At 56.4% G+C, this 26,246-nt stretch overlaps 7 protein-coding genes across 7 annotated transcripts; 2 read left to right on the plus strand and 5 right to left on the minus strand.

The window, feature by feature from the left end:
* The first annotated feature begins 1,045 nt into the window (after positions 1-1,045).
* On the plus strand, positions 1,046-1,784 carry B0H64DRAFT_60505 (uncharacterized protein). The gene is made up of 2 exons (XM_062808496.1): positions 1,046-1,675; positions 1,736-1,784. Exon 1 carries the CDS (start codon positions 1,230-1,232, stop codon positions 1,671-1,673), a length of 444 nt encoding a protein of 147 aa, XP_062654062.1. The 5' UTR covers positions 1,046-1,229; the 3' UTR covers positions 1,674-1,675; positions 1,736-1,784.
* Positions 1,785-1,835: 51 nt separating this feature from the next.
* On the minus strand, positions 1,836-3,033 carry B0H64DRAFT_332152 (XAP5, circadian clock regulator-domain-containing protein; the record flags this gene model as incomplete). The annotated part of the gene is made up of 2 exons (XM_062801037.1): positions 1,836-2,159; positions 2,215-3,033. 2 exons carry the CDS (start codon positions 3,031-3,033, stop codon positions 1,836-1,838), a joined length of 1,143 nt encoding a protein of 380 aa, XP_062654063.1.
* A 119-nt stretch (positions 3,034-3,152) lies between these two features.
* Positions 3,153-5,031, minus strand: B0H64DRAFT_368630 (uncharacterized protein). The gene is made up of 4 exons (XM_062801984.1): positions 4,719-5,031; positions 4,527-4,650; positions 4,303-4,468; positions 3,153-4,254 (listed from the first exon to the last, which is right to left on the minus strand). Exons 1-4 carry the CDS (start codon positions 4,958-4,960, stop codon positions 3,308-3,310), a joined length of 1,479 nt encoding a protein of 492 aa, XP_062654064.1. The 5' UTR covers positions 4,961-5,031; the 3' UTR covers positions 3,153-3,307.
* Positions 5,032-7,745: 2,714 nt separating this feature from the next.
* Positions 7,746-13,896, plus strand: B0H64DRAFT_421074 (cation channel-like protein; the record flags this gene model as incomplete). Its single annotated transcript, XM_062805508.1, has 11 exons — positions 7,746-8,794; positions 8,847-9,014; positions 9,073-9,255; positions 9,335-9,789; positions 9,856-10,049; positions 10,114-10,192; positions 10,246-10,556; positions 10,620-10,820; positions 11,862-11,952; positions 12,020-13,281; positions 13,339-13,896. The coding sequence occupies 11 exons, from the start codon at positions 7,746-7,748 to the stop codon at positions 13,894-13,896; spliced, it is 4,551 nt and encodes a 1,516-aa protein (XP_062654065.1).
* A 719-nt stretch (positions 13,897-14,615) lies between these two features.
* On the minus strand, positions 14,616-18,367 carry B0H64DRAFT_412778 (uncharacterized protein). The gene is made up of 4 exons (XM_062804947.1): positions 17,622-18,367; positions 16,904-17,056; positions 15,202-16,791; positions 14,616-15,125 (listed from the first exon to the last, which is right to left on the minus strand). The coding sequence occupies exons 1-4, from the start codon at positions 17,927-17,929 to the stop codon at positions 15,113-15,115; spliced, it is 2,064 nt and encodes a 687-aa protein (XP_062654066.1). The 5' UTR covers positions 17,930-18,367; the 3' UTR covers positions 14,616-15,112.
* Positions 18,368-21,743: 3,376 nt separating this feature from the next.
* B0H64DRAFT_332245 (ribose 5-phosphate isomerase A-domain-containing protein) lies at positions 21,744-22,571 on the minus strand (the record flags this gene model as incomplete). Its single annotated transcript, XM_062801040.1, has 1 exon — positions 21,744-22,571. The coding sequence occupies one exon, from the start codon at positions 22,569-22,571 to the stop codon at positions 21,744-21,746; it is 828 nt and encodes a 275-aa protein (XP_062654067.1).
* A 945-nt stretch (positions 22,572-23,516) lies between these two features.
* On the minus strand, positions 23,517-25,841 carry B0H64DRAFT_479249 (major facilitator superfamily domain-containing protein; the record flags this gene model as incomplete). The annotated part of the gene is made up of 11 exons (XM_062808293.1): positions 23,517-23,731; positions 23,785-23,913; positions 23,978-24,157; positions 24,218-24,354; positions 24,410-24,529; positions 24,592-24,698; positions 24,768-24,941; positions 25,009-25,226; positions 25,289-25,479; positions 25,542-25,592; positions 25,687-25,841. 11 exons carry the CDS (start codon positions 25,839-25,841, stop codon positions 23,517-23,519), a joined length of 1,677 nt encoding a protein of 558 aa, XP_062654068.1.
* Between the last annotated feature and the right edge of the window lie 405 nt (positions 25,842-26,246).

Genomic DNA, 26,246 nt, shown 5'->3' on the forward strand with positions numbered 1-26,246 from the left:
GGCGTACTCTTACTGCGACATCCGGGGGCGTCATCTTGCAAAGTAGAGCACAAATAACCTGGAAGTTTCCATTCTGACACACTAATTGTAGTCTTTTAGGCCAAATCATGGAGTGTTGAATGGATTGTATTTGAAATCCAATATAATCTAAGAAATCGTAATCTAGACCTGCTCTGAGTTGCTTGCTGCCCTGGTCATCTGGGTCGCCGACGTTGGCAAACGAAACCGCTCCCGGGTCGTTGCTGCCAAAACGAGTCTCTTCATTGGAACCAGGAATGGCTTGGCCAACCAGTAGCAGGGCCGTTGCACGTTCCTGGAAGGAGACAGCTCCGCTTGCAGCCCCGCCGCCCCACGCCACCGTGGGTGAGACACCCGTTCCGATCGGACCCGGTTCGAGATGGGGTTCACTTCCATGGTATGAAGAATGTGAGGTTCGCATCCGCTGGTGTTTTGATCCCTCGATTCGATCGGCATTCAACCAACAAACTCGATCACCAATCACGACTCCTCTAATGTTCCCGTTTCCGAGCTCGGAAGCATCACATGCAGCCCAGACAACACAAACAGCAACCTCCTCGTGGACCCCCTGACAGGACCCGCCAAACCCCTCAGACCGTTTCGCCGCACGACGAACCCCCGCGCCCAACCAGTCGAGGAATGTGTCACTCCATAGGCTCTGGGGACTGCACTGGAGTCTTAGCGCAACACACCACCAACAGCTCCCTCTTCCTCAACGTCGCGAATCAAGACCCCCACGTGGGTCTACTTTCTGGCGCGGGGTTCTTGGGTCCACAACACCACGATATATTAGTTACCGCTGGGATCGAGGAGGGGGCAACTAGAGGGGCCGTGGGAACGTAACGGGCGCCATCGCTAACAAACTGCCGAGACGCGGGACCAGAGAGTGACCTTGTGGGCTGCAACCGAGATGCGGCGAATTGTTCTTGCCGGAAGCGGCTCGGCATGTCACAGTCGGGTATTGGTGGGCGCCAAGCCATTCTAGCTTGTTCCGTTGTGGGGCTCGGGGCGAACTGGCTTCGTCTCCCGTGATATCCGTGACGGGCGCCACACAGTACCGGCCTACTTAAACTGCACCAATTTTCTCTCGGCTCTTCCCACTCCTCTAGAAGAGCCCTCGAGACTCAAAATAGCAGACTCCCCCCTTGACATGGAAGTGTTCCCACAACAAGTGTTCCCACAACGATTTCGAGAGCCACTACTTCACAAACATGGCCCTTCTAGCCGCCTCGCGAACCGCTCCGACCGTCTCCCTCAGCCAACGGTCTGATGTGATCTCCACGATTTACCCACTCGTTAACAGTGCGGTCCAGTTCCAGCACCTTATCGGTTCTGCTGCCCTCCATCTCTTCGTCCGAACCTACTTCGCCGCCACCATCGTAGCCACGGCCTCTCTATGGGCAAGCAAGAGCATTGCTTGGAGGACGTTCCTCGCGTTAAGGATCCTTGCTGTGAGGACCCTGTTTTTGACGGCGCGATTGGCATGGACGGCTTGGGACTCCAAGCGTTCTCGCCGATTCCGAAAGAGGCTCGAGTTTGAGTTCTTCGTTTTACTCCTCGGGCCCGGTGGCAATTCCTTGCTGCTGATGCTCTTCTGGCCCGGCTGGCTCATGCTGGCCGCCGTGGGTTGGGGCGTCTGGCAGTTCACTGGCTGAACGTAAGCAAAACTCTATTGCCTCCAAAACGAAACGTCCAAGTAAAGCTCACACAGAGGCAGCCTAGGCCAGTCGTTCGAACGAAAACCTGAACCGGACAGCCCTGCCGCCCATGCTGTAGGGTTATTCCCATGCTAATCAACGCGACACGCTCGGGCAGCCTCATTTCGAAAAGAAAAAGGCATTGCCTCCCGGGTCTCGGCGGATATCCTTCGAGTAATCCTTCTCGGGGTCGAAAGTCTGCCAGACATTGGCCGGGTAGATGTGCTTGTTGCGCTGGTACCACCGCCGATCCACCACCTTCGTGATGGTTGGATCGTCCGATACCCCTTCAAGTTCAGAGATACCAGGCGCGCGGCTAATGCCAGCTGCGCTTGGACCGGCTGCCGTCGGCTGTGTCGGCGTAGCTTCGGTGCTGTAGTCAAAGAGGGGCTTGTTGTTTGTGCCCATGGTCTTGTTGATGATGAAGAAATAGAACTCGTAATGCTAGACAGATATTAGTACAGCCTACCACACCAATAGAGACATGTGATAGACTTACCTGTGGTATGATCATGGTTCCCCTCACGAGCATCAGGTCGTCCACGCTGACGCGGGCCCAGTCTCGCCTGGCATTTGCACTCTTATCCGCACCCACCCCAAGCTGCGCGCCCACCTTGCGGCTCTTGTCCAGAAATAGCCAGACAAAATCGCCCTTCTTAACCCTCACGACACCTCCAGGGATGTTGGTGCCGTCGTAGAAAACGAAGGGGATGGCGATTTCGGTAGCCTTGATGGCAGCCTGTAGGAGGAGGAATTCCTTACGCAGCACCTCTCTCTCTGCAGCTTCCCTTCGTAGCGCGGCTTTCGTCAGCGCCCGCGGCACAACGCCGACTGAGGAGTTGACCGCAATCTTAGTGGATCCCTTCTGCCCTTTATCGTGGTCGTCGCTGGAGACACTCTCTGCGGCAGCCTCGCCGCCGCTGCCGGCATCGTTGCCCACAGCCTCTTCCTTGTTCTTTTTCGCTGCTCCCCGGCCGGTAACAATCTTGGGCCCGGCGGCATCCTCCTCTTCCTCGTCGTCCCCAAACGACACCAGCGCCCGAGCCCGCTTTTTCTTCTTCTTTTGCCTTTCTGGCTCGCTGTTATCGGCACTCGCGTTGTTTGGCGTTGCAGTCAGCGACCGGTCAGGTGTCGAGTTGTTTGTGCGTGTTGAGAGAGCCGCCTCGCGAGCTTCGCGCTCTTGCTGCTCAAGGATATCGGCGCGCCGCTTGCGAAAGTCCGAGAGCGCAACCAGGCCGACCGTGTTTGTCTTTAGCCGCTCGCTCGTGGTTTGGTTCTGCGACGTGAAACGGGACGCCGCCTGAGGTAAGTCTGTCATGCTGAAATGTGTGTGGGCGGTTGATCGTGGGTGATTGAATTGATCGTGTGCGATTGATCATGGGTTCAGGTTGGAAGCATGTATTTTGTAAGCATCCAGATTACGAATTCCCGAAATTTGGGCTCGAGGAGGCGATGGTGAAATTACGTTATTACGGCATCGATCTACGAATATTACGCGACCAACCCCACCAACACCACAGGGGTGGTTTCTTAATAAGTACAGCCCGTTCACTGCCGTTCCCCATTGAGACCCAACGGACAGGTTAACAGCGTTAACTACTTGCCCTCTCGACTTGATCCCGAGTAGCCTTCAACTTTCCCTGAAGAAAACCTTTCAGGCTCTCGAAAATCAAGGGGTCGTTACCTTCGCGCCAGTGCAGACTGACACATGTCTCTGCCTTCCCGGCCACGACTCCAACCTCGAATCCGAGCCGGCACTCCTTTGGCTCAGTAGTTAGGACAGCGCAGGCTTCATTCTGGTCTCCTTCTCTCCCGTCTTGGAGCTTTTTCCTTCTCCAAGCCCTACTCCACACGTTTTCCTTCGTTCTCCCCAGCCCTTTTGCCGTTTCCGGTTCCCACCTCCAAGACATCAGCTCCAGCTCTCCCATGACCTTCTGAATCCCAGCGATCACCGGATCGACTGGTTCGTCAGCCGGCAGCACCAGCAACTCAGCCATCACGGATGATGGTAGAATCTTTCTCCAATGGCTCGCCTTCATCCCGCGCGCCACATGCTCCGCCGGTCGCATCTGCCCGAAACTCCATCCCAGCGCCCACCGGCGCGTCTTGTTCCCCTGTACAAACTCGGTAACGGCATAGTTGTCGATGTCGTGCTCACGGAGCTGATCTATGAGAGCATCAAGGCTAGTAAGCTTTCCAAGCATCGACGTATACCATTGGATTCGGCCCCGCAAAACCAGCGATTCGCGCAACAACCGGCCAACGTGAGCCACCTCGCCCCCATCACAAACCATCTCCACCGGTGCGCCGGTGCAAGCGGACATTGGTGGCCGCGCTTTCTTCACTGCTGACGATACCATGTCCTCCTCTGAGGAGTAGAAAGGCGGGTTCATCATGACAAAGTCGATGGACGGGATACCCGCCTCGTCGAGTGGTATCAGGGGATCATCTGGTTTCCGCTCCAGGAGCCGAATCCGGTCTCCCAGGCCGTTGATTTGGATGTTTTTTCTTGCATAATCCAAGTTCTTCGTGTCAATGTCTAGGATGTGTTAAATTTTATGCCCGTTGAACAATGAAAGGCACCCACCTGTTGCCACGAAGATCCATTGCCGCTGAGCAGTTCCGAGGAGAGGGTAAATGCAACTTGCGCCTGTACCAACATCGAGCCCGCACAACTTTCGACTAGGCGGTTCGTATGAGGTTGTATCCATGAGATCTTTCAGCCATAGGATATAATTGTGACGGTTTGGGACCTGGTTTGTGTCAGTCGGCGTACCCTTAACCTGTACGTTAGCCAGAAGGGGGTCAGACTGGAGGGCACAGCCTGTCCTCAGGAAGGTCCAGCTTCAAGCCAAAGTCGATCCCCAAAAGTGTTCTTGTCAACTGCATAGTGGCGTTTGGGTCGCTAAAGTCCAGCTGCCCGTTGTCTTGGAGGCTGGGATGATGTCAGCATCCAGATTCCAACGACAGGTCGAACAAAAAAAAAAGTGAGCGAAGACTTACGCTGCTGCAAACTGAGAGTCTTGCCTGGCAAGGTGCTTGAAGTCGGGCTCGGAAGCATAAAGGTGCCGAAAGTAGCCATCGGCGGATACCCCAGGCGCCGGACGGCCGGTGCGACCGGTTCGACCGGGATTCGGTTGAATGCGCCCGGGACCACCGGTGGGTAGTCCGAGTCGGGAATCGGCTCCCGGTCGGTCGTCCACCTCTGCGACATCGTCCGATGCTTTCCTCTTTATCCCTACCATAGCGATGTCTCTCGGATTCGCCCTTTTCCCCGCACTGGCCGAGAGAGATTTGGTTGAGTTTGACCGTTGTTGTCCTTTTTTTACGGAAAGAACGCTCTCATCGTTTCCGAGGGCAGGGGTCACGTGTACATCAATTGACAAAACGCAACACCTGCCCGCCGCTTCTTGCCCTCTCTCATTCCCGCCCATCCATTCCAACCCGAAGTTCAAATACACCTCATTTCGTGAAGCGCCATTACTTTTTTTTCTCTTCCTCCATTTCAGCTACGAGGTCCATTTGGGCCATCATCCTTGGTTTGCTTTTTTCGCCAGCCCGCCGCCCATTCTTTTGTCCCATGCCCTCCCGCTTCCCGGGCCGCCTAACTCACGCGCCAATGGTGGGCAATACAATGCCAGCCGTCCCCAATCAGTGACTGCCAGTATGCCTGTTGCGGCCGGAAAAGCTGCATATCTGCGGTAATTTAACCGTCTTATGTGAGGCTCACGGGTGCCACAGGATGACACAGCAAGGCATCTTCTGCCGTACGCACGACCGGGTGTGGCGCGTGCGCTGGATGTCGCCCAAGAACTTCCAGACACGGAACGGCGAGCCCCATTCGTGGAAGCCAATATGAATCACCACCCCGGCATCCGAACTGTTGGTTGCCCAGGCCTTGGACACCGCTTTCCACCGCCCTTCCCTCGAAGTACCCCTTCCACACCCAGGCCACGGCTGAAGATCGTCAGGCAGGAAACTGTATATGCATATACTCCAACATGCTCGACACCTCGGGAGAGCCCTGCAGCTTCCCGTGCGCCCTGCTTTTCCGAGACCGCACGAAGCCTCACCACATGCAAGGATGGTGTTCATGTCTCGGGCCCCTGAGGAAGCCTGCTTAAGCCATATACTTCCATGCAAATGCTGGAATCCTCTCGGCCTTGCTGAGAAAACCCCATTCGAAAGTACCGGGTTGGCGAGACTCGTCCAGACCCATTATTTCCAGTCACCCAATGCATCAGCCATCATTCGTATCCGAAATCCGCATTTCAGTTTGCAGAACGGAGGTTGGAAATGGTAATGCTAAGAGAAGCCCTCGGCAGCCTTGTTGCCCGCCCGGTCTCCCGCGGATGTCATGATTGGATGTTTTTTTTCCCGCTGAGCGTTGGCTCAATCCGGCGGTAATGGTTGGCCAGCAAACCTCTCAAGTTAACCAACCGGGCTCGGTAAGGAAGGTCCCTATCTCGCCCACCCGTCAGAGGCACCCCTTCCGTGGAACAAGGGCATGGCGCCACGGAAAACCGAATATCGAATCCGGTGCGATGGAAGGGAGGGAACCCACAAACTGGAAATCCTACCCTCACCGGTTCCTATTCTAGCAACTCCCAATAACCTCGCTGCCTCGAGTGAGGACAGAGAAGCTTCCATCTCGTCGCGTGCTAACCCCGCAGTCACGGGCAACGATACCCCCCGCGGTTTCCAGCGGCTTCCAATGTTTTCCTTGCCCATCGAGCCTACCGAGCCTACGCTATCTTTAACCGTTCATTATCCTCGAGAGCAAACCGGCCAAGCCGTGAGTGGTAGCTCCATGGACCAGTCCCAAGACACCAACACCCAAGGCCCAGACAGCGGGCCGGCGCTTGCCTGTAACTTCATGCAGCTCGCTGTCCAGTCAAACAAGCAAGGCTGCTACAGTGGCCGAGATGTGCATGCATTCCGCGGCTCACCCTTGCAGGGTGTAGTTGAACGGGCCCTCCAGGCCCCCAGCCCGTGCTCCCAGTAGGATAGTACTTACATGGTAGTTCCATCCAGTCCGCATTCGTTGGTGTTTCGATATGCTGCACTCCCTTCCCGTCATATTCACTAGATTACATCACCAAAAACCTCGTAATCGGGATTAGCTCAACCGCATGTCTTTCTCAGTCCCGATCCGCGAGTGCTCTTCTTTTTTGCCATCCTTCGGTGACTCTCCGAGAGGGTTCCCGTGTCTGGTTCCCAAGGTAGGACAGGAGATAAGCGGAGAAGCCCGCAAAACCACCCGAACGGACAGCACCAACCAGGCGGAACGTCGCCTCGTGGTTCCATCCCAACAGTTTGGGGAACCTGGAAGCTGAGCAAACAGTGGCGCCCATCCTTGTCACTCAGCTTGGCAATCACTTGCTCTTAACCAACTTCACATCTCTCTTCTGCAACCATCTCACCGATTCCTGCGCACTCACCTGCCACATCTTTGTCGACATCTCTTTCGCCGCTGACGGCATTCGCTGGTCGGCAGTTCCGAATACAAGGCATACCGGAGACTGATACGGTAAGTGGGGGTTTTCCCCATGTACGTTTGATGACGACTCTTTTGTATCATTGATGGAGATCCCCTCCATCGCTTTCACATGTCGCTTCAAGTTCCATCCGGTGCACCTCTTTCCCGCCTACCTGCGTACACGCCCTTTTCCCATTTTCTTGTTCTGTTTTGTTCTTCTTCATCTTCTTCCTTTTCACGAGCTACCACCACGGCATCTGCTGACCACATGCAGGCCTCCAACAAGCACCGCCTGCACGCGGCTTACTTCTCCAGTTATCACACTGCTGCATAGCTTGGGCCTCCCTGAGCCGGCCACGTCGCCGTCCAGCTGTCGCACAACATTTGGAAACCTTTGGTGGCCTCTAAAGTTCCCTGTCAACCTGCACAAATCCCCCCGCGCCTCTCATCGGCACCGTCGACCCCGCAACCACTAAATCGGGCTCAGCAAACTGGTCAGAAGCTCTCCAGCGCAATCTCAGTTTTAGCAATCTCCTGCTGCATCCACACTCATGGATTCCGAGGACAAATCCCTCGCCGATGTGCGTGAGGGCAATCCCACGGCCCCAAAGAAGACCGAGGAGCCGAAAGCACCCGCCGAGAGCGGTGCCAAGTTACCAGAAGGCGAAACCACGGTCAACGATAAGGCTGAGACCAAGAAGAAATCCACCAAAGAGAAGCGGTCCAAGAAATACTCGAAGCGGAAGTCGAAGAAGGCCAAAAAGGCATCGTCGCCCGCAGAGTCTTCGTCTAGCTCCGATAGCGATGATGATGACGGTGACGGTGACGGCGGGACTTCTTCCTCGTCGTCTTCGGACGATGACCAGTCCGAAACAGAAGCCCCGAAGAAGAACCGGGTGACCAAGAAGCGTCTGGAACCCCAGAAGGCCAAAAAGAAGGCGCGCGCGAAGAAACATAGCAAGGCTTCATCCAAAGCGGCAGATCCGTCCGCGTCAGGCTCCGATTCTGATTCTTTGGACAGCGACGGAAGTAGCAGTTCAGACGAAGACAAGGATGAGGTGACCAACGCGAGCCTAGCGCAGCAACTCCAACAACTTATTCTACTCCAGCAGCAACAGCAAGGTGGCGGTTCGTACGGGTACCCATCGGGTCACAACAACAGCATCCCCCCTTCTGTCTACGATACCGGACTCCGCCGCAGTGCCCCGAGGCCTCGCCGTGGGGGGGTACGCTCCTCTGGACGAGCGGCCCTCAACCTCGGTGGCGTTGACCCCAACGTTCTCTTGGACGCCAACCAGCTAAAGGACAACAAGCGGCAGAAGGCGACAAAGCTGGACTACAAGCGCGTCGACCAGGTGTGGGACGATACAATCCACAACTACAAACTCCAGGACACGGCCGAGGGCACAGTCGATGCCCAGTATGAAGAGTTCATCTTCCACGTCCGTCGAACCTTCGACTGGGAGGGCAAATACAAAGCCACAGTTGTCGATATCAAAAGCAAGTTGCTTCGTGAGTGCCTGCAGAATGTCATCGGGGACATCAAGGGCGTCAGTCTCGTCGACGACACACCCAAGCTCGACCCCAACATGCTTTTCCTGTAAGTTCGAGCATGCAATAGTACTCCGTTCCCACGCTCACATTCGCGGCAGGTACCTCGAGGATCTTCGCACGCACTTGAAGGAACTGAAGAAAACCAAGGCGACCAAGGGCGACAAGCGTGAGCGTAAGAAGGAACAGAAGCGCATTGACCAGAAGCGCCAGCATCTGAGAGTTCTCGTCAAGTACATCAACAAGGACTATGCCGACATCAAGAACAGGTATGCTCGATCCCAGCCTTGCCCAATCCTTCCTCGCACCTGCTAATCTCACTTGCAGTCTCTACCCCATGCTGGAGAACGGGCTGATCACATTTGACCTGCTCTGGGCTTTGTGGAAGCCCAATACGTTGGCTTATACGACCACGTACGGCTCGCACGACGAACCCCGCGTCTTCAAAGTGGAAATGGCCGAGAAACATCACAACCTGATGAAAGGCGACTATTACTACCTCGAGGGCAAGTACTTTGAGTATGACGGGAAGCAGTACGGGTTCGGAAACGTCTCGGAGGAGATCGCCGATTTCCGCGGAGCGCGCAAGATCACCAGCCTCGGATGCTACCCCCCTTAAGTACCACAAGAACGAGGAGCAGCTGCGCAAGGACCTGATCGAGCGTGGCAAGAAGTTCGTGTCGCTGGGAGGTGTGCACTACAAGAGCCACCAGGGGATGGCGTACTACAAAAAGAAGAAGTCCATCATCAAGGTCAACATCAACGGGCGCATCATGGTGGATCCCAGCATTCACCGGCGCATCAACCCTAACTATCCCATCTCCCTTGTGCGTCCCAAGGACCATGACCTCTTCTCCGACGATGACGACTCGGACGAATCTGGCTGCTGCGGGTGCGACTCGGACGAGGAGGGTGAAGGGGGCAGCGACAGCGAGAAGCCCAAGTTTATCACCAAGGTGTACCAGGACGGCAAGGGCAAGGTGCAGTTCATTCGCGTGCCCAAATCGGACGACGACGAGGCTACCGGGGGAGAGAAGCTCGATAGTGTGGCCGCCAAGGACGAGGGCGCACCGCAGGAGGACGACCAGGGAACGGCGACGCCTCCGTCAGAGAGCACCAAGGCCAAAGTGGTGCCAGAGTTCAGCGACGAAGAGTACCTGATCGCATCCCCCGTGGTGCTTGGCTTCGCCTTCGCCGAAAAGCTGTGGCTAGAGTTCACCGTCTCGGGGGTCAAAGAAATCCAGTGGAACGAGACGGCTTATGAGTCCTTGGTGCTTGAGCCCAAGACCAAGGACATCGTCAAGGTATGTTCATCGACAGCTATTCTCTCTCTGGGCATAACGTCTAACCGATGCGGGAAAAAAACAGGCGCTCGTTGAGTCTCACAAGTACCACGCCGCCGAGAGCATTGATGACGTGATCCAGGGCAAGGGCAAAGGGCTTGTTGGTATGTCGAAACGCCCCCTTACCCGCTGCGGTTAATTACTGACTTCTCGACAGCTGTCCTCCACGGACCTCCCGGCACGGGCAAGACGCTAACTGCCGAAGGGATTTCGGAGCTGCTCAAATGCCCTCTGTACATGGCGTCGGCCGGTGAACTGGGCACCGACTCCCGGTACTTGGAGAGTGAGCTCCAGAAGATCCTAGACATCTGTCACGCATGGGGTGCGATCCTCCTCTTGGACGAAGCCGATGTTTTCTTGGAGAAGCGCAACATGCATGACATCCACCGAAACGCGCTCGTCAGCATTTTCCTCCGGCAGCTCGAGTACTTCCAGGGTATTCTGTTCCTGACGACAAATCGGGTCGAGGTAAGCACAAAACCGGTGCCGGCGAAAGAAAGGATATTCCGTATGCTAATCCGTATCTGGTAGACCTTTGACGATGCTTTCCAGTCTCGCATCCACATCGCTCTGCGGTACGATAGCCTCGACCACCGGGCTAAGAAGGCTATCTTCAAAATCTTTATCGAGCGCGTGCGGGTGCTGGAGAAGATCAACCTGATGCCCTTCAGCGAGGAGGACTACACGGCACTGGCACGGCACGAGCTCAACGGGCGGCAGATCAAGAACACAGTGCGCACAGCCCAAGCACTGGCCGTCAACAAGGGCGAGCCGCTCGCGATGAGCCACATTCGGCAGGTGTTGGATGTGCAGACCAACTTTGAGCGCGACCTCAAGGGCGGTCCCGGGTACCAGGAGGCCATGAGGAGTTATTTCTAAACTCCCGACCGCCGGTGTTAATCCCCTTCGCCTCGGCTTTGCGACGTATTTACAAATCCATTCTCAGGTCACCACGCGACAATTTCGGGCTTTGTGTTGTCTGCTGGCACGTATTTTGAGATCGGCCTCATTGCGGGGTTTGCATCAGAGGGTGATCCTTGTGTTTTTATTACGAGAGCGTCTTGCCAATGATTGCTGTTCCTCCCATGCTTCCGAGAGCCCCATTTCGAGACAATTTGAATGTGTACGTTAATCGCTAGGCGAAGGTAGAGCGGGCATTGGAACGGGAATCATACATTTAACGCTCCTCAAGTTCTCTCGTTCCCTCCCCCACCGTCACCTCGCCCGAAGCTTCGTTGTTGATTGTACGCAGTACATACTTGGTAGTTCGCGCCCCGCAGGCCTGGGCCGCTGTGCCTTCAAGGTTCCAGGTTTGCAAGCGAAGGCCCTGTCAAACCAGCCATTTCCGCGGAGAGATAACTCACTAACGATTTAGTGTGCTATAGCAGCCGTATTTTGTTAGGAATCAATCGCCATGTGACAGCCCCCACCAATGGCGACGTCATCTGATTCCGATGGCAGCTGAAACTCGATTTCCCGTTGGCCCGGCCTGGGACACCAACAACGCTAAGGCACTGTGAACGGCGCGACAGACGAGAAGAAAGATGGCGCAGGGAGGGCGTCGTCCCTCCATGTTCCCTTAACCCTTTCTACCCCCCAACCCATCCCCGAACCTCCTCATTCCCATTGATCTCTCGATCACGAGAACCAACCTCCCAGGCTCTCAAGCCCGATCAATTCGGCGCCCCACCACTCGGTCGCTCAACGACTGGCAACAAAACACCGAGCCGTCGCGTCGTGAGACTGACGAGACTGCCAAAATGCCCGGACCAGCATGGAGCCGCTTTCTCGGCTGGGATCGGCACACGAGCCAGGGACATCATGATCGCAACAGCTGGTGGGACGAGTCGAGACAACGACGTGCGTCAATTGACTTATTTCCCTTTTTTTTTGTTGTTTTCTTCCCAGAGGCTAACCGTGTTGCCCGCCAGTTCTCCCGAGCTATCGCGACGAGTCAATTCAGTCGGCCATTCCAGCCCAGAACGTCACTGAAGTCGCTCTCCGCATCCGCCACTTGATCGAGGAGTGTATCCCGTGCGAGCTGAAGGAAAACCATGTCACATCCCCGCACAGCAAGGTTATCACGTCCAAGGTTGTCCAGGCCGCCAAGGAGGCGGGTGGTCGCGAGCACGGTGCCTGTGTCGTGTATTGCCTGCTGGTCAACAAACGCTGGTGGCGCCACCAGGCACTGGTTGAGCTGTGGGATGCCGATCTCCACTATCTCCGGGCCATCGCCTGCGAGGTCATTGCCAAGAAGATCATCGAATCCGAGGAGGATTCCGACTACCTCTTGCACTCGGTTCTGCTCAAGCGGTATTCCATCTTGGTCGATGGCCACGCAACCCACCCCGTCAATGTCATCGAGAAGGCGGTCGACCTCCACGCCCTGCGCGTCATCGGCTCCTCGGGCTATCAAAAGTGCATCAACCACCTCTGGCGCGGATGGCTGGTCCAGGACGAGAACGACCCGGCCACCTTCGTCGACTACAAGGATAGGGACAACACCTCTTACGTTGCCCATCTGGATCCGGACCGCATGCGCGCGCCCATGTACCAGAATGCCGTCCAGATGCTCATGTCGTTCGCCTACCTCGGCCTCTACACCGTTGCCATGAACACCGTGAACGAGGACGGCGGTATCGACGTCGTCGAGGTGATACTCTATCTCTTCACTCTGGGCTTCGTCTGCAATGAACTCGCCAAGCTATGGAAGGCGGGCTACCGCATCCTGAATTTTTGGAACGCCTTCAACTCGATCCTGTACGGTTTGCTGATCACCAGTTTTGTCTTCCGCTGCATGGCCCTGAGCCACGGCCAGGGCGACCCCGACGGATTGCGGCACAAGTACAGCACGCTGAGCTACAGCTTCCTCGCCGTGAGCGCTCCCATGTTCTGGGGCAGGTTGCTGCTCTACCTCGATAGCTACCGTTTCTTTGGTGCCATGTTGGTCGTACTCAAAGTCATGATGAAGGAGTCCATCATATTCTTCGCTCTGCTGGCCTTCATCATCGTTGGATTCTTGCAGGCGTTTATAGGACTCGACTACGCCGACGACAGGACTGTCGAGGACATCCTCTTTATTATCCAGTCCATGGCCAATGCTGTGATGCAGTCGCCCGACTTCAGCGGCTTTGAGAGGTTCCAGCCGCCCTTTGGCCTGATCCTATACTACTGCTTTACTTTTGTCGTTATGGTACGTATCAGCGCCCCCAGCTTCCTTTTTCCCGCGGTTCACTAATACCGGTGCCAGGTCGTTCTCCTCAATATCTTGATTGCGCTGTACAATTCGGCCTACGAAGACATCTACGACAACGCCAACGACGAGTACCTCGCCATTTTCGCTCAGAAGACCATGACCTTCGTCCGCGCCCCGGACGAGAACGTCTTCATTGCGCCCTTCAACCTCATCGAGATCTTCGGCCTCGTCCTCTTTTTCGAGTGGTGGATGGACAAGAAGACATACGAGCACGTCAACGACATTGTCATGGGCATCATCTACTCGCCCCTGCTGCTCATCTCAGCCTACTTTGAGGTGCGTTGGGCCCAGGACATCCGCACGAACCGCGCCCGTGGCGACGCCGACGACGACACGGTCGAGGAGTGGGAGCAGATGATTGGCCAGTTCGACTTCGAATCCGATGGCTGGAAGAAGCAGGTCGACTCCGCCAAGAGCAACCTCGAGGAGGACCCCGCGGTATCCGAGGTCAGGATTCTGAGGGAGGAGGTAGATAAGCTAAAGGAGATGATTGTGGCTTTGCATAAAGTCGTGGCCGAGGGTAATACCAAGACCGAGAGCAGTGAGAGCTAGACACGGCGATTACGCAACGCTCGGTGCGACTGGTATGCTGGGAGCTGGGGGGCTAAGTGGTGAAAACAGGTAGTATGGAGCCATAGCTGCTTTATAGCTAGAGTTCCGCGTGTGTTGAGATGTTGGGAGCTCACCCTCGGGGAGCTGGAGCACGGGTAGGCAGAATGTTGTTGAGGTTAAGCAGACTACATGAATAATGAAGGAGGCCTTTTCGTTAGCTGTAATTATAACAACCTCTTCGTGAAGCACCAGTGGCAGCAATGCCAATATCTGCTCCAAGCATCTCCTCTGGTGAGGATAAAAGCCATTCTTAATAGGGGCTTAACGACCGGCAACGCGCACATCACAAAACCCAACATCAAGCACTTCATGCAATTGCATCTATAAAACCACGCCAGCACTGTTCACAACAGACAGTATAGAGAAACAAGGTTTAAGCACTCCCGGCCATTGTGTTTTGAAGTGGGTGGTGAGCCGCGAGTCACCAGACATAACTTGGCAACCAGGGGCAAAAACCTTATTTCGACCAGGGGGGTCGGATCAGCGAGGAGCACGATCGGCCACGGCCCGGCCCGCCATACGTCATCTGGGGAAGAGGAGGAAGAGTGCGTTGGTCAAAGGTCTCTTGGAGAACCCGCCCCTGCATATCCCAGATAGATGGTCGAACCGATCCCAAGCATGCCACCACCTCACAAAACAAGCAGATGGGGACAGAAAAGCGACGAAATCACCCATAAATAGGGCTAAACAATGTTGTTGCCAGTCCCTCCTCGTACATGTCGATGAAGGCGTTTACATACCTAACTAAAGCCATTCCGCACCATATGTCCCTGAGCGCCGTCAACCCACAAATAGCCAGCCCCCCGTAACTCCTGCCTTAACACAGAGACCCCAAGCAACTTAATGCCCATCTCCACTCCATCAAAAAAAAGGACAGCCATACTGGAATGTACCCTTCCCAGGTCCCGCGAAGAAGGAAACAATGGAAAGGTAATGTTACAGGTACATAAAGTACCACGCGCGTCCCAAGCCAAGCCACGTTGTTCCGTTGTTCCGCGGTCAGTGCCCCTCCCCAGTAACCCATGGTCATTATGATACAAAAACACAAGCTCTCCGAAGGCACCCGCGGCACAAGGCCGAGCGAGCGAGTCCGAAAAATAGAATAGCGAATTAATAGAGGATGAAAGAAGGATGACCCATGAGACTGCGCCGCGATCTAACTGGGCGGGCTTGAGCATGGTCAACCGATCAATCCATCGGACGCCGGAGAAGCCATGATGAGAGAGAAAGCAGAGGAAGACTCACACTCCGCCTCCCATAAATGCGGCCAAGTCATCGAGCTCGAGCAGCTGCCTCTCAAAGGCCGCACAAAGCTCGATGGCTGACATGTCGACGTCCGGGCCGGGCTGTGGTGGCTGGGGCATGCCGCTGACGGACGCCGACGATGTCGCACCAGGGGAGTCCGCCTTGGGCACAAGGCTGGGGGGCGGGGGGCTAGCCGTAGCTGGGGTCGAAGCGCCAGCAGATCCACCATTGATCGTGGTGATCCCGGGCCGCCTCGGAGCGGGAGGCTCGCTGTCTCGGCCCTCCATGCTGGCAGGGGGTGGGGGGTGCGCCACAGACGGAATCGCCTGGTCATAGTCCATGGGGTCAGGGTTCGTGTCAGCCTGGCTAACAACGTCATCCTTGACCGAAGGCGAGACACGGTGGGGCTGCTTGCTATCCTCACGCGATTCGTGGATGTCGCGGGAAGTATTCACCTCACGCAGGACCTTTGTCATGACGGAGAGATGGCGTTGCCAGGGGAGCACCAGCGGCCAAGACTCGGAACCATCCTGGCAGAGTCTTAGGCTGTCGCGGACGATGCTCCCAGCGGACTCGATGACATCGGGCGGGGCGAGTCCTTTGAGGGTAAGGTAGGCGATCGTTGAGCCAGCGGTGAAGGCCGAGAAGAGCATAAAGATCGGGAAGCAGAGAATGCTATCCTTGTCCGCCCCATGCTCCAGTGCCAAAAGTGAGTGGATGATGCTGTGCGACGCGGCAAGAATGCGGTCGACCGCCTCGCCATGGGTATGCGAAGACAAGCGCCAGGCCTCGATGGAGAAGTTCTCATCCGTGACGGCCTGGAGAATTCGGCGCCGGTTCACAAAAATAGTGCCGCAGTTGAGGAGCGAGTGGATCATGGCGTACGTGTAGCCGCTGCCCATGGTGATGTGCAGGGTAATCTGACCGGGTTTGTCGGCGAAATGCAATGGTAGTGACTGGCGGATCATGTCAATCTGCTGCTCCAGAGCCACGCACTGAGCCTCAGAAAAGGTCTCGAGACTGGTCGTCGTCATCATCTCGACGACATTGCGCCAAGCCTTGGTTGCCAATACAATGTGGCCAAACTCGCCCACTTCGGCGAGGGGGCCGTTGGGATCCGCCATAGCCGGGGGCGAGGCATCGTTCAGTGTGCGGACATAGACCGGGCTACCAAAGTGATAGTTCATATCAAGGCATGGCAGCGATACATCCTTGACGTCATGCGAGGACAGAGCCGGGTGGCGGCCGGGGCTGCTAGTGAGGAAGCAGTCGAGGATGTAAATCAGCCATAGGGTGCGTCGGAAGGATTCGTCCTGGAGGAACTGGTCCGGCTCGGGTTGGTGCAGGTGGGTGTGGACGACGCGGTACATCTGTGCCATACGGGCAGCCTGGCCGAGGTAGACATAGGCACGCACGGCATTGCGGCAACCCCACTCGTGGACGACAAGCAGGCAGAGGGCTTGGATATCCGCAAGGCTGGGTTGGTCCATGGCCTGCATGATGAGGCCAATCGTCTTGCTGGCGAAGTGCTCAGCGGCGGCTGAGCCACCACCATGGCCCCCATACCGACGAATCATGGCTGGAGAGTGCCTGCATCAATGTTAGTGTCCATTCACCCAGTTCAAAACGCCAAGTGGGCCGGGAGCCCCGGATGGCGGCTCCACACCCAACCGGCACAGTCGGGAGCGGCGGCGGCACTCACCGAGCAGCAGTCGTAAGCAACGCATTAACCATGGTGGGATCCATGGAAGCGTTCTTGAGCTGTTGGAGGAAAGACGGCTTGTGGAAAGCCACACATGCTGGCAACGTCTTCGAGATGACGCGTTCGCCTTCTTGCATCAACTCCGGTGTGAGTCTGTAAAAACATGGTTGTTAGCCGGAGTCAAACGTTGACATGGATGAATGCTAGCAAAGCTCTCTCAAAAGCCCCCTTAAGACAGGAAGCCCGGAAAGCCCCCTTAAGACAGGAAGCCCGGAAAGCCCCCTTAAGACAGGAAGCCCGGAGGAAAGCACTAAAAAGACAAGGATAATAAACTGAGCGACGTGACAGGGACCGAACAACACGGCGACTTGTGGCGACGGTGCCAAGGCCAAGACAATCGGGGTGAGACGGGAAGTTGTGCACGGAGCAAAGGAAAATTGCGCGTGCCGGTTTGGGAAATGAGGCCCGGGTGGGGAAAATTGGAACTGCCTGGCCCTCCGGAGCCAACGCTAAAAATTGGAGGAAACTCGGCGGGTGGAGGTCGCCCGGGTGCGGAAGAAAAAAGGCGCTGCCAACGGAGCCACCGGAAATCGAGGGAGGGGGGAAATGAGTGGGCACAAGAAACCACATGCGCACGCAGGGGAAAAGTTGTGCAATGCGTGCAATCTCTAGAAATAGAAATAGAGATAGAGAGGTAGGGAAAAAAGATGAGACATACTTTTCGGCCGTCGTTGAGACGTGGCGTGACACGCTCGAGGGCGGAGGGGCCTGACGGTCGCCCGAGGTGCTGGAGACAGTCCGCTCGCTGGGTAGGGACTCGCGAGCCCGCTGCTGGACGCGTGCTGGTGATACTCCATGGCCGCCGTGGCTCATGGACTCGGAGGGCAAATAGCATTCGTGCATGCCCTTGGCGCAATTCTTGCACGGCGATCGGCCGTTTTCGTAAACACATTTGGTCTTGCCCTTTCGACAGCGCACACAAGCGCCGCCGGCGCGGAGGGCTGTCGATCGCACGACCGACGCCATGGTTGATGGGTGAGTTGTGATGGCGCCGACTAGGTGTTGTGGGTGGGCTGAAACCAGGACGCGTCTCGCAGGCGAGAAGGGGTTGTGGGTTGGGTGATGGCGCGGGGCACCGGAAAGACCGACAATGCCGGAGGAAACTCGAGTGAGGCCCGGAGCTGTGCCGGAGTCGAAAAATCGATGGGCCGATGCAGCACAAAGAAAAAGGTGATCCTGTTTAGATCCGGGAGGAGAGCCGGGAAACGAGGCTTCGGTGCGGAGGGAAGAGTCGGTCGCGGGGAGGGAAGAAGGGGGAAAGGAAGGCGAGGGCAGGAAGGACGGGGGGAGCGATGGGGTAAAAAAGGCTCGGGCGGATCTGTAACCTCAGGAAGCGAGGAAGGGAGGCGGCGGCAGCGCTCACAGAAAAAGAGGCCACAGTCGGGCGGATCGGCTGATGGTGCCGGGGGTCCTGAGGGAGACGGGGAGAAAGTGGGGACAGTCGAGGGAAGCCACCACCAGCAACAGCAGCGCGAGTGCCCCTAGCATCGGCCGCCACAGCCCGGCGCCCGGCAGACTGGAAGGCGATCCACCTCACCAAGGCACCCACGGACTCATCCTCTCTTCAACAGCATCATCATCGTCGTCATCGCCTCGGCATCAGACCAAACCAAAAATACAAAATGCTAGAAAACAGTCCCAACTTCGCGCTCTTGGGCCGCTGATTTGTTTGCTTTGTTAACCTCCGTGGCGCCCGACACCGAGACACGGATACCCCAGCCCACCAAGCCCGGCGCGAACGAAGCCGCTGATCGGTACACAACCGGAGTCGGCGAGGAGTTGAGAGCCTTGCATTTCATCTCAGCTCGCAAGTTGGAGCCGCTCCATATCATATTAACCGTGATCCATAGCCCTGCACACAAGACCGCCTGCACGCTTCCTTTTGTCAAAACAATTGACGCGCAAACAATGAGACGAGACGGGCAAGCGTTTGAAGGCCGCCTTGCTGCCCGGCCGGATCTTCAGCTCCAACCAATGGTAAGCAGCGCGGCAAGCGGCAGGGGAGCAGGCTTCCGTGCGTGGAGGGCAACTGACGACGAGTGTCAATCCGCGACACCGTACCCGAGTTGCCCTCGAGCGCCCGAGGTGCCTCCCGCCTAAGCAACACGGCGCTTTCCTTTGGCCTCCGGGCTGAATGCGGGTCCGTCCATAAGGGAGCCCCACACACAGTCCGGCCACGCTCATGCCCTAATTCGCAGACACTGCGGATTCATCACCTCATTCGCACCTCATCCGTAAATCTAAGCGCGCCCTAGCATCGCAACTCGTGCGATTGCATTCTTCGGACCGGCACACCCCAGGTTCCGGGCCGCAATAACTCGTGAATGTGAAGGCGGGAATCGCGCGCAGGAATGCTACGTCAGGCCAAAGTGGGGCCGTGTTCCGGCTCAGGCCGTCCCAAAAATGCGAGTTGCCATCCCCATCCCATCACCATTCTCTCCCATGACTCCCTCGTCCAGATTGATGGACGGTATTACTTGTATATGTTCACAAGCGATGTGGCAAAGCAATAGTGTCCTCGAGGTGGCTGTGCCTCGTGACGAACAATTTCTGGGCCGACACCTAACAAATTTACAGCCAACCCACTCTCGGACTCCTCGGCCGCCAGCCTGTCCGACGCCGGTCGCTGCATCCACTTTTCCCTCCGCCGTGACCGCGGGAGCAACTGAACTGTGTAGACATCGTAATGGCGCGAATTAAAACAAGCATATTTTCGATACCGACGTAACTAATATTTGTGCACGCTTCCTTCCCGCAGCTTAACTCGGACGAAGTCTGCGCGGAAAGAGGAGGCGGTAGCCGCCCCCAGGGCAGCAATCTCCGGATGCGAAGTCCGCCGCCAGTCACGATTGGCATCAGAAAAAAAAGAACCTCGGGGGGACACAGCACCCTCGGGAGCGGGTGGGGTTGCCGGAGATGCAGGACGCACACCACCATGGTGGGCGGGTTGCTTCCGTGGGTGGAACTCAGTCTTAGGGGCTCGGCCTGGCCCCTTTGTTGCCAAAGAGACTCTCCGCACCGCCGGCCGCTTTCTGATGAGCGGCCTCGGCATCATGCGCATTGCTGCCATCCAACCACTCCTCGGCCAACTAAATAACGGGCGCAGAAGGCAAATTTATCGGCCGTCGCACGAAACCTGTGCAACTCGGCTGCCTCGGATCCCTCCGGTCCTCAAAGGGCGCGTCGCGATCTCAACCAGACGGCCAGACCGGTGCGCTCCGGGCGGTCGCTTCCTTTCCCGTCCACGCCGTTTCCAACACTCCAAACACCGCCATCCCTATGACTTAGTTCGGATGGCCCACAATCGGCACGATTATTTCGGTCAGTAGAGGCCAGGTGTTTATCCTGAATGACAGGCCCTCAGGTTGTCCGCGACCCGTCCAGAACAACCTCACTAAGGTAGGTAGGTACCTGGCCGCCCGGGTGACCGAGCGCAGTGCCTTGGCCCCCGCCCCCGCCCGGCGACCGGGCGAAATGGTGGTGGGTGGGTGGTGCCCGACACCCGAAAACGCGACTCAATAAGAACAACCAGCCGCTCGGGTGGGACTGGGAAGGGGGAATTGAATTTTAAAGGGAAAAGTAAACCTCAATTTCCAAAACACCTCGTTCATATTCGTATACATCTATACAGGTAACCCTTCGAGGGCACACTGCCCCATGTTCCCGCCACGACTGCCAACGCCGGTTCTCCAGGCCCGGCGAGGGCGGCGCAGCTCCAAATGCAGCCAGCGGGCGCGGCCGGGGCGCTTGGTCCCGCCGCAAATCACCAGACGGCAGGGAGAGCCTGCTCGTTTCCGAAACCGCCAGCTCGTGTGTCGCCGAGGGCTCAGGCCCAGATGTTCCCAAAGCGACACAAGAACAAAGCAAACTCGGCGGCCGGCAAGTCCGCCCCCACCTCGGCTGTTTGCTGGGTGGCCCGCATCGACGGGTCTGCGGCAAAGAAGGTGAAACACCGAATAACGCCGGCACTTTAACTGTAGCGGCCACTCAAGCGCTTTTCCGTCCCACGACGAGAGTTGGCGCGAGAAAGCGCGCAGGTTCTCCGTATCCATCACGAATTAGTCGATGACAAACAGCTCGTCCTCTTTGCCTCGCTAGACCCGGTCTACGACGCACCAAACGCGTTGACCTTTTTCTGGTGCGCGTTTGCGTTAGCTGGAGGGAAAGCGCTGCGTCCAACGACCATCCGTCATCTGTCGGGGATGCAATATGTCGAGTGGGGCGTTTATAAGGTTGAACCCGATCGGAGCAGGGTCACCAAAGTCCACAGCCGCTCGAACACCCGAAAACGACGAGCCTCGAGAGTGTTGAGTGAAACGGCCTGCCCAATGGAAAATATACCCTAGGTTTATCTGCTAAGCATCTTCCCCGGAGCCCACCTACAGTGCGGCAGCTAATAGTAGGGTGATCATAACGGTGTTCTCCGGTAAGGGGCAAAGGAATAGAACATCAACATGGCGTGCATCCCCATCCGTCACTGCCGGGCGGGATCAAACCGTCCTCCGGATCCAGAAACTGACGAAAATCGGTGCTAACGATGATCTGACCGCGGATAATGGCGTACGATTCTGCAGCGTCTAGGACTACCAAGCGCGCAACATATGGAATTCGCTTCGGCGGGTCCGCATATGCCCCGTACAATGTAATGTCTTCCGCGCGGACTCGGCCACGTCCTGACGCAAAGCTGCAAGCGCACAACTCCATCCCTCCGAACGGCCCTTCCGGCTAGTGCCAAAGCAAATCCCCCGGAGGGTTTGGGCCGTAAACCGGTTCGTTCTGTTCAAGACGACGCCGTTCTGACCTCGACCGAGCCATCGGCCATCCCAAAGTAGGCAGCAACAGGCTTCTGCGCGCCGCTGGCAACCTGTAGCCCGTTCTTCCCATAAAACAAGCCGATTTCGGCGACCCCAGGAATCTTGATCAACGCATCCGCGAGTGCGTCAACAGTCCAGACGCCGTTGTTCCCGTCGCCGGGTTCGGTGCCCTTGGAGAGCAGGAGCGGTGCAAAGGGCGCATCGATGATCCACAGGCCGTTGTCCGTGACGATGGCGCCGGCCTTTCCGGGCAGTCCGGGCCGTATGCGGGGGTTTTGCGAGCCCATCCGCTGGAGTTCGTCGAGAACCCTCGGAGCAGCCATGGGGAGCACCTCAATGGGGATTCCCTTTTTCCACGCCGTCCCCAGGCTTGGGGAGAGCTTGCGAAAGTCGGCGACACAAACAAACTGCTTGGCGCTGGCGGCCACAATCTTCTCCTGCCACAAGCAAGCGCCACCACCCTTGATCAGATTCAGGTCGTCGTCCACCTCGTCGGCACCGTCAAACGCAACATCCAGCTGCCGGCCGGCCGGCAGCTTGCTGATGTACTGCAGGTCCAGGCCGGCCGCCTCGATCAGCTCCTCGGATTGGGAGCCCGTCGGGTAAAAGGCCATCTTGGAGGTGACGGCGGGCCCGAGCGCGGCAATCGCCTCGACCACGTAGACAACGGTGCTCCCGGAGCCAATGCCTACCCTGGTGTACTCTGGAAGCAGGTAGTCCTTGACAGCCTGGTAGGCGGCCAGACGCTTCGACGTCTCGACCAGCTTCGCCTGCTCCTCTGCCGTGGTCGACATCCTGCACGAATTTGCCGGGCTTGTTGCTGCTGTCTGGAGACGGATAGTGGGCGGGATTAAGGCCCTGGGCGGTAGGTGGCTGAATGGGCTGGATGAAGAAGTGAAACCGGCCCGGGTGGAGAGCTGGACCACGCCCCGGAAGAGCGGAGGAGGGGTGGGCTGAAAAGAAGAAAAGCCGACAGCGGACGCAAGAGAGGCACGGTGGGGTCTGCCCGTAAACGCGGTATTTAGTCTTGCCGCCGGCCCTGCAATCCGCTTATTCATGTGCCCGGGCTTCCCGCTTGGTGGCGTGTGTCTCTGTCAGCGGGAGTAATCACCTTCTGTTGCCGAAGGAACACAGACCAGACACGGGACAGGCCTGAAAACGCGCCGGAGAGCTTGCGGTTTGAAGATTCAGCTTGGGACCGTCGGTCAGTTACACCCCCACATGGCGGGGTAACACGTGAAGGTTAAACTGCCCGGTATGGGAAGGGGTTCCTGATGCTCAAAGTCACGTGAATTATGGTGAACAGCCCCTCCAGTTGAAGTCGGTTCATGGATGTTGGAAATCTGGAAGGAACCTCGGAACCTACAATGGACAAGAAGTCCTGGTAGTATCACTACAGGTCAATGCATCCCCTAAACTTGCCAAAAAAACTATTACTGGGCCCCTGATTATGAAGCCGGGTCTTCTCCTTATTTTTCCCTCGCAACAACCCCACGACTACGATACCACACATCCTCATAAACTCTGCTCGGTCTATGACAGTACATTGCCATCAACCTGGCACCAGTTTACTACCTTCTCCCAAAAAGCGCACTGTCTTGGGCCCGAATATTGTCTCCCTTGGCCTTCCTTTGCAGCCAAGCACTTCCCGAAAGTCCCGAGTCGCCCGGTAAAGCCTCTCCAAGATCACCGTATCAGCCCTCGAAATAACCGCAATAAGCCCGCCGGTCATCGTCGACCTAGTGCTGGAATCTGAAGTCCAGCCTCTTGTTGCCCTGGTCAGTAGTGGTAGCCAGATAGTCCAACCTCTCCTCCGGCGTCATTGCATCCCATTTCCTGTCCTTCTGTTTGTTCCTGAGTACGTAGTACGTCTTCACTAGACCGTACAGCACAATGTTCATGCAAAGTATCCCAAGGAGCTGCCGGTTCCCGCGCCGGTAGTAAGGTGCGTCATCTAAACCGTGGTTAGTATATCCGTGCCCGAGTCTAACTTTCTCGGCAACGTACCGGCTCGGTAGATGTTGGCAGCAGTGACAGAGCTCGCTTGAACAAACATGTTGTAGCATGCCGCGGACACGGTACGAGACCGGACAGTGTTCGAGTTGCGGGAGTTCCATCCGACTTGGATTGGGTGTGCTGATATCCCAGTCATCAGCCGTCGTCAGGAGTTGCGTAGGAGGTAGGGGGTATGGCTCTTTACCATTGGGATAGCTTAGCAGCAATGTGGTTACCGCGTAAATTACCCATCTATTCACATTCGCCAAGTCGACGGCATTCAGGTAGATCAGAAACGGCAGGACCCATATCTGGCCGATACCAGCCACCAGTGTCAACTGGCCCGTTACCTCGGCGAGGTAGGCTACTAAGAGCATAGTGATTACTAGCTAATATCAGTATCATAGTCTTTCGGTGGCCACTGGTCAGGACGACAGTTGCTTACTATGGCCGACGGTGAGGGGCATCGTCAGCAAGTTGGTCTGAAAGGTGTCGAATCCCAATCCCCGGAGGGTCAGGGTCAGATACTGATTCGGTGGAATCATTGGCACCTGAAACGTGAGCCCCAGCATATACAACGGCCTAGGGACAGTTAGTTCTCACTAGGCTGTTCAGTTCCGAGTTTTGGTACACCTACCAAAGATCGTAGTCCTTGAGGCTTTGCCACAGCAGCCTAGGCGTGATGGGCTGGCGGTTGTGCATGTCGCTCTTGTTCGGGTCGTCCCGCAAGACCCGGTTCACGATGATCTTCTGCTCGCTAGAAGGAGGCGTGCTTGGTTAGCATGGCTTGAGTTCGGGCACAAAAGAAAATGGCCATACCGCTCGTTGAACCACCCCTTCTTGCCACGAAACCAGCTCGCAGTCTGGCATGGCCCAGCTGGCATCAACAAAAAGGCGAAAAGTCCAATAACAAGCGTCATCAGGCCCTGCTCAGGTCATTAGCCAGGTCCAGAAGACCTTCACCGCAATAGATATCCAGAACCCGACGCCCTTACCTCTATTAAAAACAGCCACCTCCAGCCAGAGTGACCCTGGACACCCCGCATATGCAGAATACCATACGCAAGAAGGGACGAGCAAATATCGGCGATGCTCATGGCGGTCCAAAAGAAAGCCAGTCGTATAGTGAGCTCATGGTGCTTGTAGAAGTATGAGAGGTAAAGGATCACCTGTGAATTCGTGTCAGTCTGCCTTGGTACCCAATGGATGACCTCCGGGGGGAAGTCAGTTGCTCACGTCTGGAATAAACCCCCCCTGCAATATCCCCAAAAAGCAGCGGCAGACAAGGAACGACGTGCGGCCGGATAGGAAGAACTGGCAACTCGCAACAATGCTCCAGAGAGTCATCTGGGACGGTATCCAGCGGTCCGGTCCCACCCACTTGGATACCAGCTGGGACGGGAGCTCAGCGCAGAGGAAGGAGAGGCGAAAAATAGTATTGCCGAGATTGTAGTCTAAGGGCCCGGTCAGCCAAAAGCCCAGCATCTTAGCAATTCAAACCGTGTAGTCGACTCACCGTTGGTGGTCAGTCCGAGGTCCGGGAGGAAGTCATCTGTCAACGCCTGGGAAATATTCGCCCTATCGAGCTCGAGAGCCATAAACATGATGCAGGTCCACACCATGATTCGCCAATCGACCTTGCGCACCAGCTGGTACTCCTCACGCCAGGTCCATCGCTCGAGTGGATCGAAGCGATGGGTGTTCTCCCTATGGGTTGATTATTCGTCAGACATCTTAACCCCACATGGCCTAGAAGAAGACTATCTTACCATTCAGGGGGCGGCTGATATTGCTTCGCCGTTTCCGGGTCATCGAAAACGCTGGGCTAGACAGTAGTTAGCCACTTTCCGGTGTCCCCCAGGACCTCGCTAACGAGGTAGACTTGCCTGAGTCGCGATAGCATCGGGATCATACGATCTGGTCCTCTGGAACCAGAACCGCTTCGCCTGGATGGCTTCTCCGAGAGGTGGGACTGTGTTCACAGACGTGCTTGAGGCATCCGGGCCTGACTTGCTGTCACGATCCCTCTCGGCCTTGGAAGCGTTGTTTCGAATAAATACGGTAGCCATTGGCGCCTGTTAATTTCGGGCGGGCCCTACGAAAGTTGAAACAGCAATCAATGCCAATCTTCCAACAATCGTGAGGGCGATCTATTCGTCAGGACGCTCAACGTATTTCTCAAGCCCACCGTGTGTTGGCACCTTATATGGCCCTGGTTACACGACGACGAAAAGCCCTTATCTGAGCGAAGGAATGCGGTTCCAGTTAAGATCATTGCGTACGCCGTCCGCATAATCACGTCTTGGGTATATTTGGACATCCGGCATCGATTCGGAGCTGGGTTGCCATGTGCTGGTGCACTGCATGCAGGCAGTATCTAAGATAACCCTGCCATAAGGGCCCGACGTTCTGATCCTTGCTGCTACCTCACGGGAGTTTACATCGCACAGTAACTACCGAGACATGTAATCAAC

This window comes from Chaetomium fimeti, assembly GCF_033439085.1.
Source record: "Chaetomium fimeti strain CBS 168.71 chromosome Unknown B0H64scaffold_13, whole genome shotgun sequence".
Classification (NCBI taxonomy): Eukaryota; Fungi; Ascomycota; class Sordariomycetes; order Sordariales; family Chaetomiaceae; genus Chaetomium; species Chaetomium fimeti.

Bases quoted from the DNA above. Each gene is read 5' to 3' on its own strand.
- B0H64DRAFT_60505 (XM_062808496.1), top strand. From the start codon at position 1,230: ATGGCCCTTCTAGCCGCCTCGCGAACCGCTCCGACCGTCTCCCTCAGC.
- B0H64DRAFT_412778 (XM_062804947.1), bottom strand. From the start codon at position 17,929: ATGGCGTCGGTCGTGCGATCGACAGCCCTCCGCGCCGGCGGCGCTTGT. The intron at 17,057-17,621 runs GTATGTCTCATC...ATGTTTTTACAG, and splicing joins GTCTCAACGACGGCCGAAAA to ACTCACACCGGAGTTGATGC. The intron at 16,792-16,903 runs GTGAGTGCCGCC...ACATTGATGCAG, and splicing joins TTGCTTACGACTGCTGCTCG to GCACTCTCCAGCCATGATTC.
- B0H64DRAFT_368630 (XM_062801984.1), bottom strand. From the start codon at position 4,960: ATGGTAGGGATAAAGAGGAAAGCATCGGACGATGTCGCAGAGGTGGAC. The intron at 4,651-4,718 runs GTAAGTCTTCGC...ACATCATCCCAG, and splicing joins GACTCTCAGTTTGCAGCAGC to CCTCCAAGACAACGGGCAGC. The intron at 4,255-4,302 runs GTGGGTGCCTTT...AACACATCCTAG, and splicing joins ATGGATCTTCGTGGCAACAG to ACATTGACACGAAGAACTTG.